At 48.2% G+C, this 17137-nt stretch overlaps 8 protein-coding genes across 8 annotated transcripts; 4 read left to right on the top strand and 4 right to left on the bottom strand.

The window, feature by feature from the left end:
* The first annotated feature begins 3 nt into the window (after positions 1 to 3).
* Positions 4 to 1152, top strand: POJ06DRAFT_254857 (histone-fold-containing protein). The gene is made up of 3 exons (XM_056187821.1): positions 4 to 437; positions 523 to 603; positions 722 to 1152. Exons 1-3 carry the CDS (start codon positions 281 to 283, stop codon positions 889 to 891), a joined length of 408 nt encoding a protein of 135 aa, XP_056043357.1. The 5' UTR covers positions 4 to 280; the 3' UTR covers positions 892 to 1152.
* Positions 1153 to 3788, bottom strand: POJ06DRAFT_254854 (pyridoxal phosphate-dependent transferase). The gene is made up of 4 exons (XM_056187820.1): positions 3355 to 3788; positions 3259 to 3286; positions 1971 to 3207; positions 1153 to 1915 (listed from the first exon to the last, which is right to left on the bottom strand). Exons 1-4 carry the CDS (start codon positions 3510 to 3512, stop codon positions 1581 to 1583), a joined length of 1758 nt encoding a protein of 585 aa, XP_056043356.1. The 5' UTR covers positions 3513 to 3788; the 3' UTR covers positions 1153 to 1580.
* Positions 3789 to 3861: 73 nt separating this feature from the next.
* POJ06DRAFT_211127 (Nrap protein) lies at positions 3862 to 7628 on the top strand. Its single transcript, XM_056185440.1, has 4 exons — positions 3862 to 4735; positions 4787 to 5492; positions 5542 to 7204; positions 7257 to 7628. The coding sequence occupies exons 1-4, from the start codon at positions 3916 to 3918 to the stop codon at positions 7509 to 7511; spliced, it is 3444 nt and encodes a 1147-aa protein (XP_056043355.1). The 5' UTR covers positions 3862 to 3915; the 3' UTR covers positions 7512 to 7628.
* Positions 7629 to 11862, bottom strand: POJ06DRAFT_254849 (uncharacterized protein). Its single transcript, XM_056187819.1, has 4 exons — positions 11342 to 11862; positions 8926 to 11290; positions 8526 to 8866; positions 7629 to 8476 (listed from the first exon to the last, which is right to left on the bottom strand). Exons 1-4 carry the CDS (start codon positions 11750 to 11752, stop codon positions 7721 to 7723), a joined length of 3873 nt encoding a protein of 1290 aa, XP_056043354.1. The 5' UTR covers positions 11753 to 11862; the 3' UTR covers positions 7629 to 7720.
* A 180-nt stretch (positions 11863 to 12042) lies between these two features.
* On the top strand, positions 12043 to 13354 carry POJ06DRAFT_198372 (ubiquitin carboxyl-terminal hydrolase; the record flags this gene model as incomplete). The annotated part of the gene is made up of 2 exons (XM_056185105.1): positions 12043 to 12210; positions 12272 to 13354. The coding sequence occupies 2 exons, from the start codon at positions 12043 to 12045 to the stop codon at positions 13352 to 13354; spliced, it is 1251 nt and encodes a 416-aa protein (XP_056043353.1).
* Positions 13355 to 13877: 523 nt separating this feature from the next.
* Positions 13878 to 14643, bottom strand: POJ06DRAFT_276212 (acyl carrier protein-like protein; the record flags this gene model as incomplete). Its single annotated transcript, XM_056189674.1, has 5 exons — positions 14337 to 14643; positions 14264 to 14281; positions 14122 to 14202; positions 14049 to 14071; positions 13878 to 13992 (listed from the first exon to the last, which is right to left on the bottom strand). The coding sequence occupies exons 1-5, from the start codon at positions 14568 to 14570 to the stop codon at positions 13878 to 13880; spliced, it is 471 nt and encodes a 156-aa protein (XP_056043352.1). The 5' UTR covers positions 14571 to 14643.
* Positions 14644 to 14669: 26 nt separating this feature from the next.
* POJ06DRAFT_254839 (uncharacterized protein) lies at positions 14670 to 15716 on the top strand. The gene has a single exon (XM_056187818.1). The coding sequence runs from the start codon at positions 14811 to 14813 to the stop codon at positions 15480 to 15482; it is 672 nt and encodes a 223-aa protein (XP_056043351.1). The 5' UTR covers positions 14670 to 14810; the 3' UTR covers positions 15483 to 15716.
* Positions 15717 to 17136, bottom strand: POJ06DRAFT_254838 (uncharacterized protein). The gene has a single exon (XM_056187817.1). The coding sequence runs from the start codon at positions 17074 to 17076 to the stop codon at positions 15781 to 15783; it is 1296 nt and encodes a 431-aa protein (XP_056043350.1). The 5' UTR covers positions 17077 to 17136; the 3' UTR covers positions 15717 to 15780.
* Position 17137: the final 1 nt, after the last annotated feature.

The raw sequence follows: 17137 nt of genomic DNA, 5'->3' as shown, positions 1-17137 counted from the left end.
TTAGCGCATTACTGAGGCCAGCTAGCGCGCTGGGAGTTTGTGAGTGCACCACACAAACCACCACAACATATAACGCTTCAGCGCCGCGTCCACAGTCGCGCTCGCTCTCTCCCAAACTTTCTGTTGATGCGCTCCCGCCGCCCGCGCATATAAATACCTCCGCCCGTCCCCCGCCGCCGCGCACTCCCAGACGTCCGCATATCCGTTCCTTCTCTCTGCCGCCTTGTGCATCAACCGCTTACGTGTGTCTATCACTCTACTCTAATAAATCTAATCAACAATGTCTTCTGGTGGAAAATCTGGTGGTAAGGCCGCGTCTGGTGCTAAGGCTACCCAATCTCGTTCGGCTAAGGCTGGTCTTGCCTTCCCCGTCGGTCGTGTTCACAGACTTTTGCGCAAGGGTAACTATGCTCAGCGTGTTGGTGCTGGTGCTCCTGGTATGTGATTTTCTGTTGACAGTGTTGTAATGATGTGATCGGATCAAGAATTTGTACGGCGATCTAGATTCTAATTTTTTGTTAGTCTATCTTGCTGCCGTCCTTGAGTACTTGGCCGCTGAAATTCTTGAGTTGGCTGGCAATGCTGCCCGTGATAACAAGAAGAGTATGTTTTAATTCCTTTTTGATGCGATGCGCAGTTGTGATCGGTCTACCGCATCTTGCGGTTCGATTTACTTTTCTCATAATTTGCATGTCGCGCCATTTGCTTACTCATACTCTAGCTCGTATCATTCCACGTCATCTCCAGCTCGCCATCCGAAATGACGAGGAGTTGAACAAGCTTCTTGGTCACGTCACCATCGCTCAGGGTGGTGTCCTTCCCAACATTCATCAGAATCTCTTGCCTAAGAAGTCCGGCAAGGCACCCAAGGGAGCCAGTCAGGAGTTGTGAGCTGGTTTCATTTTGTCTGTATTTCTACCCCACATATTCTCTCGTCTCCGCCTTCCCACCTACGTCATTTTATCTGGTTATGGATCTCTTGTCTGTTTAGTATTAGTTGTTGGATGTGACTCGTCGTGTCTGATGATTGATGGGAATTATGTGATTTATTGCTTTGTTTGGGTTCGGTCATTGTAATGGTAAATTTAGCCCCTGTACATTAGATAATTGTGGATGTATAAATGATAGTTACTCATAGTATTAAGCAGAAGTCCTTTATTTTTGAAGCGGGCTACATTTTGTTTCTTCTGTTTTGGAGTTGACGTGTTTGTTTCATGCGGAGATTGCAAATATTACGTGCAAGAAACGCTCCACAGTGCCAACAGTGAATTTTTCACTACAACCATTCGCGCCGTCGTCTAGAAGGAAACATGAGCACTGCAAACAAAGGTCTAACATTTTGACTATTTTACATAACGCGTTCCAGAGACGGAACATGTTACTTTTAGTTTTCTTAAAAACAAAAATAACAAAAATATAAATCACGAAACGAGTCTGGGCTCGTCGACCAATACCTGTAATAGAATTGGCCTGGCACATAGGCCTGCTGAGTGCCGACAATGGAACCATGCCGGCGTAAATTTTATTCTATAAATCCCGTTCCGAAGAAAGAAATATGGCGAAGCTCAGATAGTCGAAGCTTACGACAGCGTTCTCATGGCGCTCGCGAACGTCTCGACTAGCTCGTCGGTAGCCTCCAGACCAACGCTTATTCGGACCAAAAACGGATCGACGCCGTACTGAGCGGCCCAGTCCATTTCTGAGAAATGTGCGATGACAGTGTAAGGGCATAGCAAGGTGAAGTTGGTGCCCAACGACGGACCTTTGGCGGCCTTGACAGCGTCGAAAAATGCCTGAGCGTGCCGCGGTTCATGGAACACAATCGAGAGAAGACCACCGTAGCCACCGTCGTCCGTACGACAGTCATCGAAGAATTGACGGGTCGAGCTGTACTTCGGATAAAAGACGCTTTTCACTACATCCTCGTTAGCAATGTACACATTTCATATAAAGCTAGGTACTGATCATACCTTTGGGCTCCGCGAAGAGCAACTCACAGAGCGCCTCAGCGTTAACATTGATGCGCCGGATGCGAGACGCAAAATCGCGACTATTGCGTTCTAGGAATATTGCGTCCTCGGCCCACATGTTGTCCTCATAGTGCTTTACCATTGTCTGCTTCAAAACGTCATAGTACTTGCTCGCCGGGCTCAACACCAAACTACCTCCCATGACATTGCTATCTCCGCTGAAAACTTTGGTAAGCGAACTGACCACAATATCCGCATACTCCAAAACATGGATGTTCATGAAATTGCCAACAGTCTCATCCACGACGACTGCAAAATTGTATCTATCAGCCAATCGTCTGATTTCTTTCAAGTTAGGGCTCTTGAGCAGCGGATTTGACGGGAATTCGCAGAACAGCGCCATGACCTGCTCCCCTCCTTCCAACAGGTTCTCCAACTCAACCAAGTCGTGAGGTTCACCGTTACCATAAAAGTGACAACCTGGTCCCCACTTGTTTAGGATCTTGAGAGTGTCAATATAAGGGAATCCAAAACAAACGCTCTTCTTGTTCTCTAGACTGGCCAATAACAACTGATGCGCGTTGAAAATAGAGCTCATTCCGGTTGGATAGAGGAAGACGTCGTCTTCAGTCAAACCTTCTACGTCACGAGTCGACACATGAGGCTGGGTCTGCAGAACTTGCGAAATATCAAGGTTGTCGTCCAATGTACCTGCAATACGCCGTCGAACAGCAATTTTGACTTGTTCGACAAAAGAAATATCAAGATTTCGGCCAAATCGCTCCTCGAGGTAGGTCGCAAACTCTCGCGAATCGTCGCTCTCGTCTTCTGAGCTCGCAACGCTGGGCGAGTCGAACTTCTTGGCGTATCGCTTGAACGTGTGAGGAGCGAGTTTGAACGCTTCCGAACTCGACTTTGGCTCAGACTTGGGAGTGTCTGTGGCTTTCAGGCGCTCAAGACAGTATTCCGCCATACGAGACGATATGCCGTCACCAGTGTGTTGCCAGAATGACTTTGCTAGCGCGATTTCAGACTCGGGAAAGAAAACGATGGAGATGTTAGAACGCACGCCTTTAGATGGCGGCGGAACTGTAATCTCGACGACCCGGATGTTGGGATCAGTAAGGTCCGTGAAACAGTGCATGTATGTGCGGCACCTGCACGCTATCTTGTAGGATGGAAAGATGACCGCTTTTTCGCCGGGATTGCCGTAGCGAGATTCCACGAGACCGATAAGCTAAGCGAGAGTTACCACTAAACTAGAGAGCCTTTCTATACAGCAACAAACCTGCTGAATCTTTTCATGCAAGAAGAATCTATCGTTCATGTATTAGCGTCACCTTCTACCTTCTACGAGAATGTCATCACTATCTTCCAAACTGACCTAGGATATCCGTTCTTCATTTTGGCGAGAATCCACTCCTTTCCCTCCTCATAGGCAACATTGGCACTCCACGACGGTAGCGTCACACTCACCGCATGAGGAGTGTTCGCCGGAATCGGACAGCCAACGTCTGTAGGCGGATGGTCAAACGTCGGCATGGTGAAATTGGGTTGACTTGAGTGTGGATAAGGACCGCACGAGATCAGTAGTACTGGCGTGGTCCAGATTATGTCACCGACGTTTCAATTGGTATAAATAATAATATATACACGGACTCTGTTCTGTATATGAGTGTTACTTGCGATATCTAAGCTCAGTTTTCGTGCCGTAGGGCGATGCCTAATTGCTAGTGGGAAAGGTGGAGAAAATTTCAATAGGTAAGTTATGTGAATCATACAAATGGCCTTGAATATCAAGGTTTCGCACTATCCTAGATCTGGATTAGTGTTGAAGGTTGGGAGTCCTCGATGAGCCGCGCGAAAATTTTGGATGCCAGCGTATAGAAATCCTAGTTGCAACTACTTAAGAGATCAGCAGTATTATTGTTTACGACAATTAAGTATGGCGAAACGGAAAAGATCAGAGTCCAGTTCCATGGTGGATTTTGCTTTGGCCCGAGAACGGGATATCGAAAATAACGATTTGAATGCCGAAGAATCAGGTCAGGTCGACGAATATTCTGACGACTTTGACGAAGACAACGATGAGGAAGGCGACAAGTCCAGCATGCCAGAGTCAGAAGAGAATTCGGCCAATAGTTTATTGGCGGCAGAGAGCCTAAATCCTGGCAAGGTGTCGAAGAAGAAACTACAAGTGAGCCGGTTGGCTGACGATGTGCACAATATTCATGAGGCAATTCAGCTCTACAAGTCGAATATTTTCAAGATGGAAATTGACGAGTTATTGGCGGAGCTTAAGATTGATGAGGACAAAACGAAGCATGTCGATAGGATATTGCACAAGCTCAAAGTGATCATAGAGAGCATTGAGGACAGCCCGGAGTTACTTTTACCGGACGCTGAGGAAATGTTATCAAAGTCCGGCATCAGCATTCCCTTTCCCGACCCCAAACCGCCAAAAGATGCGCAGTATAGATTTAAATATGGGGGTCCATCGGATTACAACGTGGTTAATTGTTACTTGTTGAAGACAATGATCAAGAGCCCAGAGCGATTTGGTATTGATGTCGTTGTGAACATGCCAAAGAACATTTTTCACGAAAAGGACACTCTGAACTATAGATACTTCCACAAGCGCGCGTACTATTTGGCGTATATTGCTTCTTACCTGAAATCGCAGAAGGATTTACTATTCGATATGAGCTATGAATTGCTAGATGGCGATCACTTGCGACCGGTCCTTCGGTTAGAATCAGTGAAAGGTTTGTATAATAGCTTTCTGAATGCTTTAGCACTAATCTAACGAATTACAGACGGCGGCGAGTTTGACTTTCACAGAGCCAAATGCTACATCCGGATAATCCCAGGCATTAGCCAGGATGTGTTCCCTCTCTCCAAAATTTCGCCATCCCGTAACTGCGTCCGATATAGTCAGAATCCGGCTGAATCGCTAAAGCCGACACCATTCTACAACTCTAGCATCTTGAATGACACGTACTTTTTCCCTGGTACGGTAGTCCTACATAAGGCGGCTAAATCCTGCGATGGCTTCAAGGATGCCATGAAGCTAGGAGAAATTTGGCTCAGGCAACGAGGATTTAAATCCTCTATCGATGGCGGCGGATTTGGCTCATGGGAGTGGGGTATGTTGATGGCAGCACTACTTCAAGGTGGCGGCGCAAAGGGATCGCGGAGTTTATCCAAAGGGTTTAGCAACTATCAGTTATTCAAGGCAACGTTGAACTACATCGCTTCCAATGATTTTACTGAGACTCCTGTTAATACATCGAAGAGCCCATTAGGATTTGATAAAGGAGTTTTTGGTGGGTTGCCTGTATTGGTCAACAATGATATAAATCTCAATTTGCTATATCGTATGTCAGTCTCATCTTACAGAAGACTACGCCATGAAGCTTCATTAACAGTGGCGGAACTGGATGATGTCAAGGGTGACCACTTCGACTCTGTCTTTTTGGACAAAGTGGACAGTTTGATTTACCAATATGATTTTGCGTCCTTGTGAGTAATTTCGACGTATTAGTCGGTCATCTACTAAGTTGATATCTAGGATTAAATTCCCATCATTCCGCGATGACAAGACGTACCGCGATATAGGACGTGTATTCAATCCGTCATACTACGCATATTTCACGTCCAAGGTCTACCAAATCCTACATTGGGGACTTGGCGAGCGCGCGTCATTGATCTCGACCAAGTTTTCGGAGACATCGAGGTGGCCACTCACATCGCCCAAGCCGTCATCGCTTGGTGACGGTGCGTTCACTCTTGGTATTCTTCTCGATCCCGAAAATAGTGAGCGTCTAGTTATCCATGGGCCGTCCGCGGAAGACAAGGCTCAGGCTGAGGAATTCCGCAAATTTTGGGGCCGAAAGTCGGAGCTTCGTCGTTTCAAGGATGGCAGCATCATCGAAAGCGTTGTATGGGAGCCACATTCTGAACGTTCCATTGTCAGCCAGATTGTCACCTACCTTCTTGAACGTCATTTTGGCGAGGCCATAGCAAAAGACATCACTTTTGTTGCTGACGCCCTGGCTAAAACGTTTGCGGAGGACATGGAATTGGGCGACGGTAGTGCGTTCACCAAGTTCCAGAAAAATCTTGACGAGTTTGAGCTTTTGAGAAAGTTGCTGATCGACATTGATGATTTGCCGTTGCGGGTTAGTTCCGTAATGCCCGCGTCGCCAGCACTTCGATATGCAAGCATCCGGCCACCAACAAAATTTTCAATTGAATGCGTGCATGAATTTTCGGATGTAGTGATCGAATTAGAGACTTCGTCGAAATGGCCAGACGACTTAGTGGCTGTTCAGCACAGTAAAGCTGCATTCCTTTTGGGCATCGCGGAGAGCATCAAAGACGTTGACGCGGCAATTTCGACACAGGTCGGACTCGAGCGCGATCTGGTCACAATCGAAAACTTCTCGTACCTAGACATTCTGCTTCCCAGCGGCTATGCTTTTCGCGCTCGCATTCAGACGGACCGGGAGTCCAGTATGCTGAGAAATTATAGTATCGATAAGGACCTGGGTCTTCGCGCTCACCGGAACCTCGAACGAAATTTTTCACTGGCGGCAAGACACACTACCGAGTTTCAGACTATGTGTCATCGATTCCCTTTCCTGTCGCCAGCAGTCCGTCGAGTTAAAAAATGGTTTCACTCGCACTACCTATCTCCCCAAGTTGACGACGTTCTAATTGAGCTCATCACACTCTCCATATTTTTGAAGCCATTCCCCTGGACGGCGCCCGCGAACGCTACAACAGGATTTCTGCGCACGTTATATTTTTTGGCGTACTGGGACTGGCGCGCCGACCCATTGATTCTGGACGTGGACAATTCGCTCACAATTAGTGACGTGCAAGCGATCCGGGACACCTTCAAATCTCTCCGAAATAACGATTTAGAATACAGTCAAACCGCAATGTTCGTCGCCGTGAATTACGCGCGAGACGGAACTACGTGGACGTCGCCTAATCCCTCTAAAGTAATTGCAAGTCGAATCACAATGTTAGCAAGAGCAAGTTGCGAGGTACTCAAGACCGGCAACACTATTGTTTCGAACAACAAGAGTACCATTGGCAGAATCTTCGTCTCACCTTTGAAGGACTTCGATTTCGTGATCCATTTGAAGAAAGTGGATCATCGACCTTGTCTTGACGTGAAATATCCGCCATATGATTATGTTGGCTTGTATTTTAATGAGCTTCAGGTAAGGGTTGTGGTTTGTACGCTAAGACTGCGAGATATTGATCTGGTTATAGACTATTTTTAATGGAAATGTACTGTTGTTACGGAACGCACTTGAGAATGATGTGATCGCGGGAGTATGGGACCCTAGCATCCTAAAGGCTCGCAATTGGAAGGTCTATCTTGGATATTCGACTCAGCCGTCCACAACCGAGGTGGCTAACGCAAGCGACAATAACGCGCATGTTAGGGCTAATATCATGGCCATGGTCCGTGAGATGCAAAGGTTAGGTGGAGATCTGATTTCCAAAATTGACGTTTTGAAGTGAGTTCGGAGTCACATCTAGAAGTCGTCCATTATTGGTCCATTATCTTTATTCTCGAGGGTGCATTTTTGGGATAGAAAAAGTTATGATTTCATCTGCATATGTAAGAGCATATTAATATCAGTTCTTATCTATTTACATTGTAACTGTCTATTGTACATAATATGACCAACAAGTCCTTAAGGAACTAAGCGGTACCACTGCACACTTGCTCATGCACCGACTCTTGCCCGGCAATAACGATCCTCGATCGAAATTGCCTCATAGACACCTTCCATCGAAGTATAAATGCTGTACGTGTCCTCCTCAATGTCCGAGATTGTGTGTGTCTCGAGTACCAGTTCGCGAGACGACCGTCCAATTTTCTCACTCCGCGTATATGTAAGCGCGAATGGCGGTGCTCCTGAGAATCTGAATACAATCTCTGCACGGTCACCTTCGTGGATGTCTTGGATTATGGAAGTACCTTCTGATACCTTCACAGTCGGGACGTCATGGATTAATTTGGTAAGATCGCCGTGGACTGCGACCTTGCAGCTCGAAGCCGAGTCTTTGACTGATGTGATTGTGAAATTCCCTGGCGTGGACGCCAATCTCGAGAACGGCGAATTCGTCTTCGCACGTTGCCGCTTCCCATTAAACTCGTATTCAATCTCAAATGGCGGGACGCCGGTCAACACGAAGGAAATGCGGTCTCCGACGCAGTAGTTCACGCGTGGAGTACTAGGTGAGATTGTCGGAACGTCAGACACGCTGACAATAACTTGCTGTGACAATCGGAAATGTTCACGTACACAGCCTCTACCGTCTGTGACCTTGCCGATAGTAATGGCGTGGCGGCCTAGGCCCAGTGAACTGTATATCGAACGGAGAAAGTAGTGGTTATCTTTAATGTTTGAGATGGTGACTGTATCGGACTGTCCAGTATTTTCGTGCTTCACGTGCAACGTTAACGTAAATGGCGCGAGCTATGTACCGTTAGCGACTCCAACCAATGGTACTTGAGATGATACATACCCCAACAAGCTTTAGTTGAATAGGTTCAATAGAACTGTCTTCGGCCCCAGCCTTGAGACACGACTTGTACACAGTGCCCGGATTGGCGAATGCAGCGTCAGGACGTGGATGAACGAGCTGCTGCACTTCAACCGGAGTAAACGCGTCGTTCGGTATCTTGGCGCTATTGTAAACTGAATCGGAAATCCCTTTGAACGAGTATTTGTACGCGCCGTGTTTCTCCGTCTCCATGCGAATATTAGCGTACTTGGTGAGAGCTTGAAGGTCAAACGTGCCAGCTTTGATATTGCCGTCCGGAGCCTTGTACTCTCGTTCGTATAAGACAGAGAATGGCGGTGATCCTTGATGCATGTTAGTATAAGTCAAGGTCATAGCCGTCAACAGCCACATATTTATTCACCATATAGAGCAATCTCAAGAGAATCCTCATCGCCTTCACAAATGTCCTTACGAACTACCGAACTGTCATCCAGAACCACAAGCGACGGCGACTCGACAAGGTCCAGTCGCGGCCTCTCAAACCAGCTCAGCTCAAATGAATTTGCACTCTTAGACACCAAACCAGGGCAAAACGCATCCTCAACCCCCGTGATCTCATAGACGCCTTCGTCGCGCACAGTAATCGTATCGCCAATCGCATGATACTTGCTCACAGTCTCCGAAGCAATCATGCCTGAGCGATTCTTGTAGGTGTAGGCAATGAGCCAGGGCGCCTCACCGCTCAATCCCAGTGGTAACTTAATGCTCTGTCCCTTCATAGCCTTCGCGTTCATCTTGCCATCGATCGGGACAAACCGCGCTTCTGGTCGCTGCCATTGAACCTCAATTTTGGCATCCGCTTCGCTTAGTGTGCTCTTACATCCATTTCCGTCCTCAACAGACAAAAGCACGACAATATATGATCCCCCACTTGTCAATGGTGGAGTTGTCAATGTATGTGTAGGCTCGGTGATATCGGATATGCTGTATTGCTTCCGTTTATTCCCATGCAAAATCTCATATGTAAGAGTAAACGGGCCGGTGCCATGGAAATTAACAGTGACCTCCGCAGAATCACCGGCACAACACTTCTTATTCAAAGAATCTCTCGCAAACGAGGCACTGGCCAAAACCTTAACAGTCTGCTCGGTACGGAATTGCTTCACATCTAATTGTCTCTTATATAAGTCATCGCCAAGTTCAAGGAATTCGTAGGCGTAATGGCCTGCGGAGTCAGGACGGAATTGAAGCTGGTGGCGAGTCTTCTCGATCTCAAGGCTTTTGTTCTCCACGCGTTGTCTGTCGGTAACGATTCGATAGCGAAGTTTGAAAGGCGGAGTACCAGTTAACGTCAAATCTGCAGTAACCCCAATGGATCCCGCACATTTGTCCTCAATGCCTTCAAACTTGACTGAAAGTGTAGGCTCCGCCGGCATCAATGCCAGACACGTCGCCGATTCCAAAACGTCGCCCTCACAGAACTTGCCCTGAACACTTTCGATCGCGTATGATCCTGGTTTTGTGATCTCCAAGGGCTCGCGACCGTTGCGCATTGTTAACTCGAGTATTTCAGGTGCCGCCTCATTCTCAGATGGAGTGTACAAAAACCTGACTTTGTAGGGACCCTCCTCCAACGTACCTTGCAGCAGTAATTGCCTGCTCTCTTTTCGTCCTTTGGCGAGATTTACCGGCTTCTCGGCGTTGCAATTAGTGAATCGAACAGTCGGTCTCGAATGCACTGAGAATCCATAATTCAATCCTTTCTTAGCCAACTCCGGGGAATCTTCGCGTTCTTTATCCTCATAAATTCGTGAATAGTTAAGTAAATTGCCCAGACCGTCCTCAACCTCATCAATCATGTAAGCCCATCGACCAACAGTTCCCAAAGTTGTATCAAGTGCAACCTCAACCGCCTGTGGTAGGGCCCATTCAAGAGTATCCCCAGCATGCCATACACGTCCAGTCCTAGACGGCTTTCCTTGTAATAATGGAGACGAGAAGTGATCGGGCTGGATACTTTGGACGGAAAACATTGCGTCACGGCCTTTGATCGATTGGCTGTACTTGACGCGTAACGGCGGTACTCCCAATACTGTGAGCGTAGGTGAATCCAGCGCACCAATACATCTGTGCTGGGATTGTGATAATTCGCCGGATCCGCGAATATTGGCGCTAGGACAACGCGAGAGTAACACGTCGACCTGATACAGCTTCAGGTCCAAATTCGACGTATCCACGACCCGCGCGAGACGATATAATCCTGGCTCTTTCACAGGAACTTTGACTTCCAAAATTTTCGACGGTGCAGATCTCGAATGATCGTGCGACGCGGGGACACTGATGACCTCTGTCATCTTGCGCAGTTCCCTCCGAGTGAAATTCAAGGTCGAGTACGATGTATCATCGTATACCACGTGGTACATCTGTACTAGTTTCGGCTCGGTCGCGTTTAACCTGATGGGAAGGTACACTGTAGTTCCCTGCTCGTCGATGCAGAACGTTTCTGCGCGAGGATTCAATTTTGCAGTACTTTCTGGAAGGATATGCACGACGTGGCGCCCCGAAATATATGACGACCCATGCACGATGTCTTTCGCACGAATCCGGTGTTCAGATATGGAGACCTCACGGTCATATATCGCTCTCCATACGGCAGATAGAAAAGCCGAGATCGGAAGTACTGACGCCGAAGACAGGAATATCGTCCACGCTGAGCATATAACAATTTGCAGTACCGTGACTGCCGGTGAAAACGTAAGCCAAGGGATTCTAAATACCGGAAGAGCCTATGCTATATTAGTGATGAATCCAATAATAGAATCCAATATACAGTATACCCATAAAAATAACCCCTCGATAACTAAATATTTGAATGCAAAGGACAATTCCGCCTCTGTGCTGATTGCTTTGTGAATTTGTGTTAAGTCATAAATTTTCCATCCCTGTATTATTACAAATATGCTGAGTGCGTATAGTCGCTGCGAACCGACGTCAATGTATTCGTCTGGTATTAACGGCCCTGCGCGCACTTCAGGTCTGGATGGAGTCCCAGGTCTAGGACCGTCCGGCCGTTGCCGCGGTGGAGACGGCGGAAACGAAGACGGCAATCTCGTCGTTCGTTGAGAAAAGTAATCGGGCGTCCCGGGCGGGGGGAGGGACGGAGCCCTGAGGGGTGTTCGCCTGGGAGAGCGCGCAATGAGCCCGTTACTCCGAGTAGCTGACTGCGGCGGAGACGTCAGAGACGACATCCTATTTCAACCGTAGCCACAGCTCTATCTTATCTTCCGTAACGATAGATCATGTAATATGGCAGGGTGCGGAATGTGAGATCACCCGTGAGGCTGTTGTGGCTTTTTTTGTTGATCTTTGAGGGCAAGAAGTTATGTAGGTTTTGGTTTTTTCGTTGATCTTGACTTAAGCCGCATTACCCGGACGACTTGAAACCGTTCTCAATTATGACCTGAAATCCATATTCCTGCTTCCCCTCCTTCACCTCTATGCGAGTAATGACTTTGGAGCGCTACAAGGTTGACAAGATATGGCACTACGAGTAAGGTCGACAGGGAAGATTTCGGGAGGCCGGCCCGACGTGTCTGAGGATCAGAGCGAGTCTTACGCAGAAATCGACCATGTGCCGCTGTCTCCGACATCAGTGCTGAGACAAAAACTCGAGTACAAGGGATGGGGAACAGTCGAGAGCGATCCTGTGAGAATATGTGTACTAGCGTGGTATAAGTGATTAAGGCTAACAAATGACGGCCATTTAGAGTATATTCAGTAACATTTTAAACGAGGTGGGCGTCAAAGGGGTCAAAGTCGTCGAGCTGTACTCAATGGACGCTGATTCGCTTCGCGAGCTGCCACCTATTTTGGGATTGATCTTCTTATTCAGATGGACGCCAGACGATGATGGTCAGAAATCAACGAAGCAGCGAAAGAAATCCAAGAAGGACGTGGAGAGTAGCAGTTTGCAGGAGCCATGGTTCGCGAATCAGGTAGCGGACAATGCATGCGCGTCGATCGCGCTGCTCAATATTGTACTTAACGCATCGTGTACTGGCAAAGGCAGTGAGGGTCGACTTGAGCTCGGTGAGCATTTGCAGCAGTTTCGAGAGTTCACAGAGTCGTTTAATCCAACTGCGAGAGGTATAGCACTCGCGAACTTTGATTTCCTGCGGCAAATACATAATCAGTACACCCAAGCTTCAGAATTACGAGACGCCTGCGTGCAATTGCACCGCCACGCCAAGCAAGCGAAACGGAAAAGAACAATTTATGATGATGAAGAAGACGAGGAGGCGTTTCACTTTATTGCGTATGTACCGGTATCGGGAGCGGTTTGGCAACTTGATGGTTTGTGCAACGATCCAGTTAAATTGGCGGAAGTGGAAGATATACACTCGTGGCCGGGTCTGGCGGTGCCATATATACAGGAGCGGATAAGCAAATATTCTATGAACGAGATTCGGTTTAACTTAATGGCTGTGGTACAAGATTGCGCGCCTGAGGAACAGTCCTTCGACGAGTCGGAGCGAGCACTTAGGGTGGCGGAGATTATGGTGCAGACAGTTGAGAAGCATCTGGACTTGATTGCGCCTGACTGGGAAGAGATCATGCCTCCTGGACGAAACCGGTTAGCCCTGGATATCAAGTCTAAGATGGTCATGTTACTGCCTGAGGACCGTGACGAGATCAAAAAGATCTGCGCGGAAGATAGTGTGGGCGCAATGATAGACATTCTTCACGCAAAGGAAGAGAATCTGGTTCTTTTGCGGTCTCAAGTGTCCGGGCGAAAGTCTTCTCAAGCATATGACGTGGTACGTTTCGGGCTCAGAGCAGTCAGCCCTTGATGAAGGGTTGACCTTGACTAACAGATATTGTAGGACACAGCGTACACGAGTCGGCGGAAGCATGATTACACAAAGTTCTTGCGGCAATTGATCGTGAAATGCTTACAGCATGATGAGAATAAGATGTTGGTACGCGCCACATGTGAGTCGTGACGTTCATGATGACTGGATATCAGGCATAGCATACTAGGCGTACGGGATCTTTGTGGTAAAGTCTGATTATTTGTTTGGTACTGTTTGTTGCATAGGCTATTTTGAGCGTAATAGTTGGTAGTCAGATATTAGAAGTGTCTTATACAGAAATATCTCAACCAATATCAAACGATCTATGACGATCTCGTTTGAACGATTTTGTCATAAATAATTTTATCTTTATCTGAGAAGATGCTATGGCTTATATTACATTTGAACTATGTATTCCAACGATCTCCACCCAGATGTCAACTCGTCTTGCATCCCGCGTCTTTTTCGATGCGAGAATTATCATATATCTTAGAACATTTAGACAGCTAAAATATTACTGTTAATGACCTGTCACACGGTGATGCTCTGCAAACACGATGGAAGACGTACCGTCGGTCTGGGCCAAGATGTAGTCGATGGCTTGTCCGATGGACTTGATCTCGTCGGCTTCCTTGCTATTGCGGGATCAATCAGAAAACTCGTCACATTCATCCCATCAACATCAACTTACTCTGGGATCTCGATGCTAAATTCCTGTACAATTGTTAGTGCATACAAAGAATGGACATGGCACATCAACATACCTCCTCGATAGCCATGACGACCTCAACCGCGTCCAAGCTGTCCAGACCGAGATCGTTAGCGAAGGTGGCACTGGCGGTGATCTGTTGCACGATTAGTACCATTCGATACAGTTATCGACATTGGGCCCGCAATCAGTAGTACCTTTTCTGGAGTGGTGATCTGTCGACGTAGACGTCAGCATGCAGTTTGTCAGTTGTTTCATCGGCAGACGCACCTTGTCAAAGGCCTTGACAACCTCGATGATTCGCCCGGTGACCTCGTCGCGGGAGAGACCAGCATCGGCGGAGTAGAATCGCTGCTGGACGTTTGTGTGGGGTCGGAGGACGGCACAAGCGGCAAGTGGTCGGGAGACGGCAACGCGTGAGACAGACGAGAACTGGCGCGCTGAGACAGGCGAAGTCAAGCGAGACGCGGCCCGGGCGTGTCGGAGGAGTTGAGAGCAAAGCATTGTATTGTATTAATGCAGGTAATGAAGACAACTAAAGTGGCGGTGGAGGAGCAAACGACTGAATTCGTCTCAGACAGAAATTTCGTGTGCTGAGATTGCTGTGAGCAAGATGTGACCCGACATCGCTGCGGCGTTCAGCCAATCACAACAGAGCCATTCTCAAGCGACCACCAAACGACGACCTCGAAGAACAACTCGCAATCGCAGCACCAAGGACGCAACCACATCTCCATCATTACAATGGTTCTCTCCACGGCGCCTCTGCTCCTCCGGTCCAGTCGGACCTCGCTATTAAGAAATACCCTTTCGCCAGCTACTATCCGCGCCTTCTCCGGGTCTGCTTTCGTCGCCGCGAAGCCTGCGCCATCTGGCGCCTACCCCAAAGGCTTCCGTCTACCGCGTCCTGAGGCCTGGGACGAAGGTGAGTCCGCTCTCGATCGCGCAGGCCGTCTCTATCTTATGACGGAGCTCTTCCGCGGTATGTACGTCGTCCTGGAACAGTACTTCCGCGCGCCGTACACCATCTACTACCCCTTCGAAAAAGGCCCGATCTCGCCTCGATTCCGCGGCGAACACGCGCTGCGGCGGTATCCCTCCGGTGAAGAGCGATGCATTGCCTGCAAACTATGTGAAGCCATCTGCCCGGCGCTCGCCATCACCATCGACGCAGAGGAGCGAATCGACGGCAGCAGACGCACTACAAAGTACGACATAGACATGACAAAGTGCATCTACTGCGGTCTCTGTCAGGAATCCTGCCCTGTCGACGCGATAGTCGAGACTCCTAACGTCGAGTATTCCACAGAGACCCGCGAGGAGCTGTTGTACAACAAGGAGAAGCTGCTGGCAAATGGCGATAAGTGGGAGCAGGAGATTCAGTTTGGTCTCGATGCCGACTCCAATTATCGTTGATGGCCACTTATTTTATTATGACAGTTTATAAGACATGTCCCCTCAGTAAGATCATTATCCAATCGGTCGCATTTCTCAATCATCTAGGATGGTTGCACTCTAATGGTACGGGTCAAATTTTTGTTTAGATGGGTGTGTCTATGTATTTGCTTTTAATTGTCATCCTATGGGGTGATGGAATGGTGTTGTATGTAAATAAACGGTCGTATCTAGTATGATACGCTCATTAAACGTACTCTATTTGATGATCTATGTACAACTTTAACGCCGTGCGACGGAAATGAATGCATCCTTTAATCTAGGCAAATCGGATGTTACGGTACGACGCACCATCGACCATGGCCTCCTTCGTCAGCGCAGATAGATGTCCCTCTCCATCCTCGGCCTCCTTCGCCGCAATGTGCGTTCGGATCGATTTAAGTATGCTCGCAGTACGGCTGTTGGCCTCTACTCCATTAACAATCATCTCCTCAAGCAAGGTCTTGCATCCAAAGAGGTCCATGAAATAGTCCCACTTCAGCTGCAATACCTCATTATAGACGTCGATAGTGCATCCCATGATGTACGACTGGATCCCATAATTCCGTGCCCGATCAAACACCGAAAACGCGCCGTACGCATCGTGAAAATTTGAAACCATGATCTGCATTGCCCGAGTCAACAGATACGGGTAATTCTTTGCGATATTAGGCGCCATAACGATTTCTTTGTTAGTTCGCTCGAAATAGGCTGCCGCATGCTTGAACGGCTGGTAGACCTCGCGTTCTAGCATTGCATCTAATTCTGTATCCGTCCGGCACGACCGCATCCGCTCGATCATGCCTTTCAACGATGCAATGCGATCACGTTCAGCCTCCTCTGTGTCCCTATCCATGTATTCCGTCGGTAATTCTCCGAATTCACCTCGCTGTCTCCTGACCCGGGCCGATAATTCCCTCAGTGACGGCGGATAAGCCTCGACACCAGTCTCCACGTTTGAAATCTGCATCCACGACAACGGATCACTAGCCTTCTGTGTCCACGAACTGTTCCAATCCACTCCTTCCACATCCCTGTGCCGCGCTCGGAACACCATCGATCCTTCCGCAGAGCTCATCCGCATACTCTTCCCCGAAGTAGTTGTCGAACGCTTCTCCTTCTTCTTTGTTTCCTTCTGCCCCTCCGTCCGCCCCTTCAAAACCTGTCCAAATAACGACTCGAAGATAGATTTCTCCTTAACAGTGGCAGCCCCAGCGTTCGATCGCAACTGGGCTTTTCTGCGCTGGTACATCTCCGGGTCTTTCTCCTCAGCCTGATTACTGGAGTAGTAAGCCACCGATCGCGCATTTCCTGCAACGCCGTACGGGACTTCGCTCTTGAGGTACTCCCATCCACTTAGTTTGTCTTCACCTTCCACCATTGCCGACTCTAATGCCGTGGATTGTGCTTGGTCTGAGGAATCCGGCTGCGATTTCGACGCTTCCCGGAGAGTTGCGCGGAAAAGTTCGTCTGCTAGCGAGCTTGCACTCCATTGGCTATTGCGTCGTGTGACTAGGCGTATGGGCTGCTTGTAAGAACAAGTCAGTCGCCTGCTGATTTGCGTCGTGGTTGTCATTCTCTGTTGTTGAGATAATGTTGTTTTGTGGAAACGGAATATTGAGCTCGAGTCAAAAACT

The sequence above is a fragment of the Lipomyces tetrasporus genome (assembly GCF_029532465.1).
Source record: "Lipomyces tetrasporus strain NRRL Y-64009 chromosome Unknown POJ06scaffold_6, whole genome shotgun sequence".
Classification (NCBI taxonomy): domain Eukaryota; kingdom Fungi; phylum Ascomycota; class Lipomycetes; order Lipomycetales; family Lipomycetaceae; genus Lipomyces; species Lipomyces tetrasporus.
This window is presented reverse-complemented; position numbering and strand designations above follow the sequence as displayed.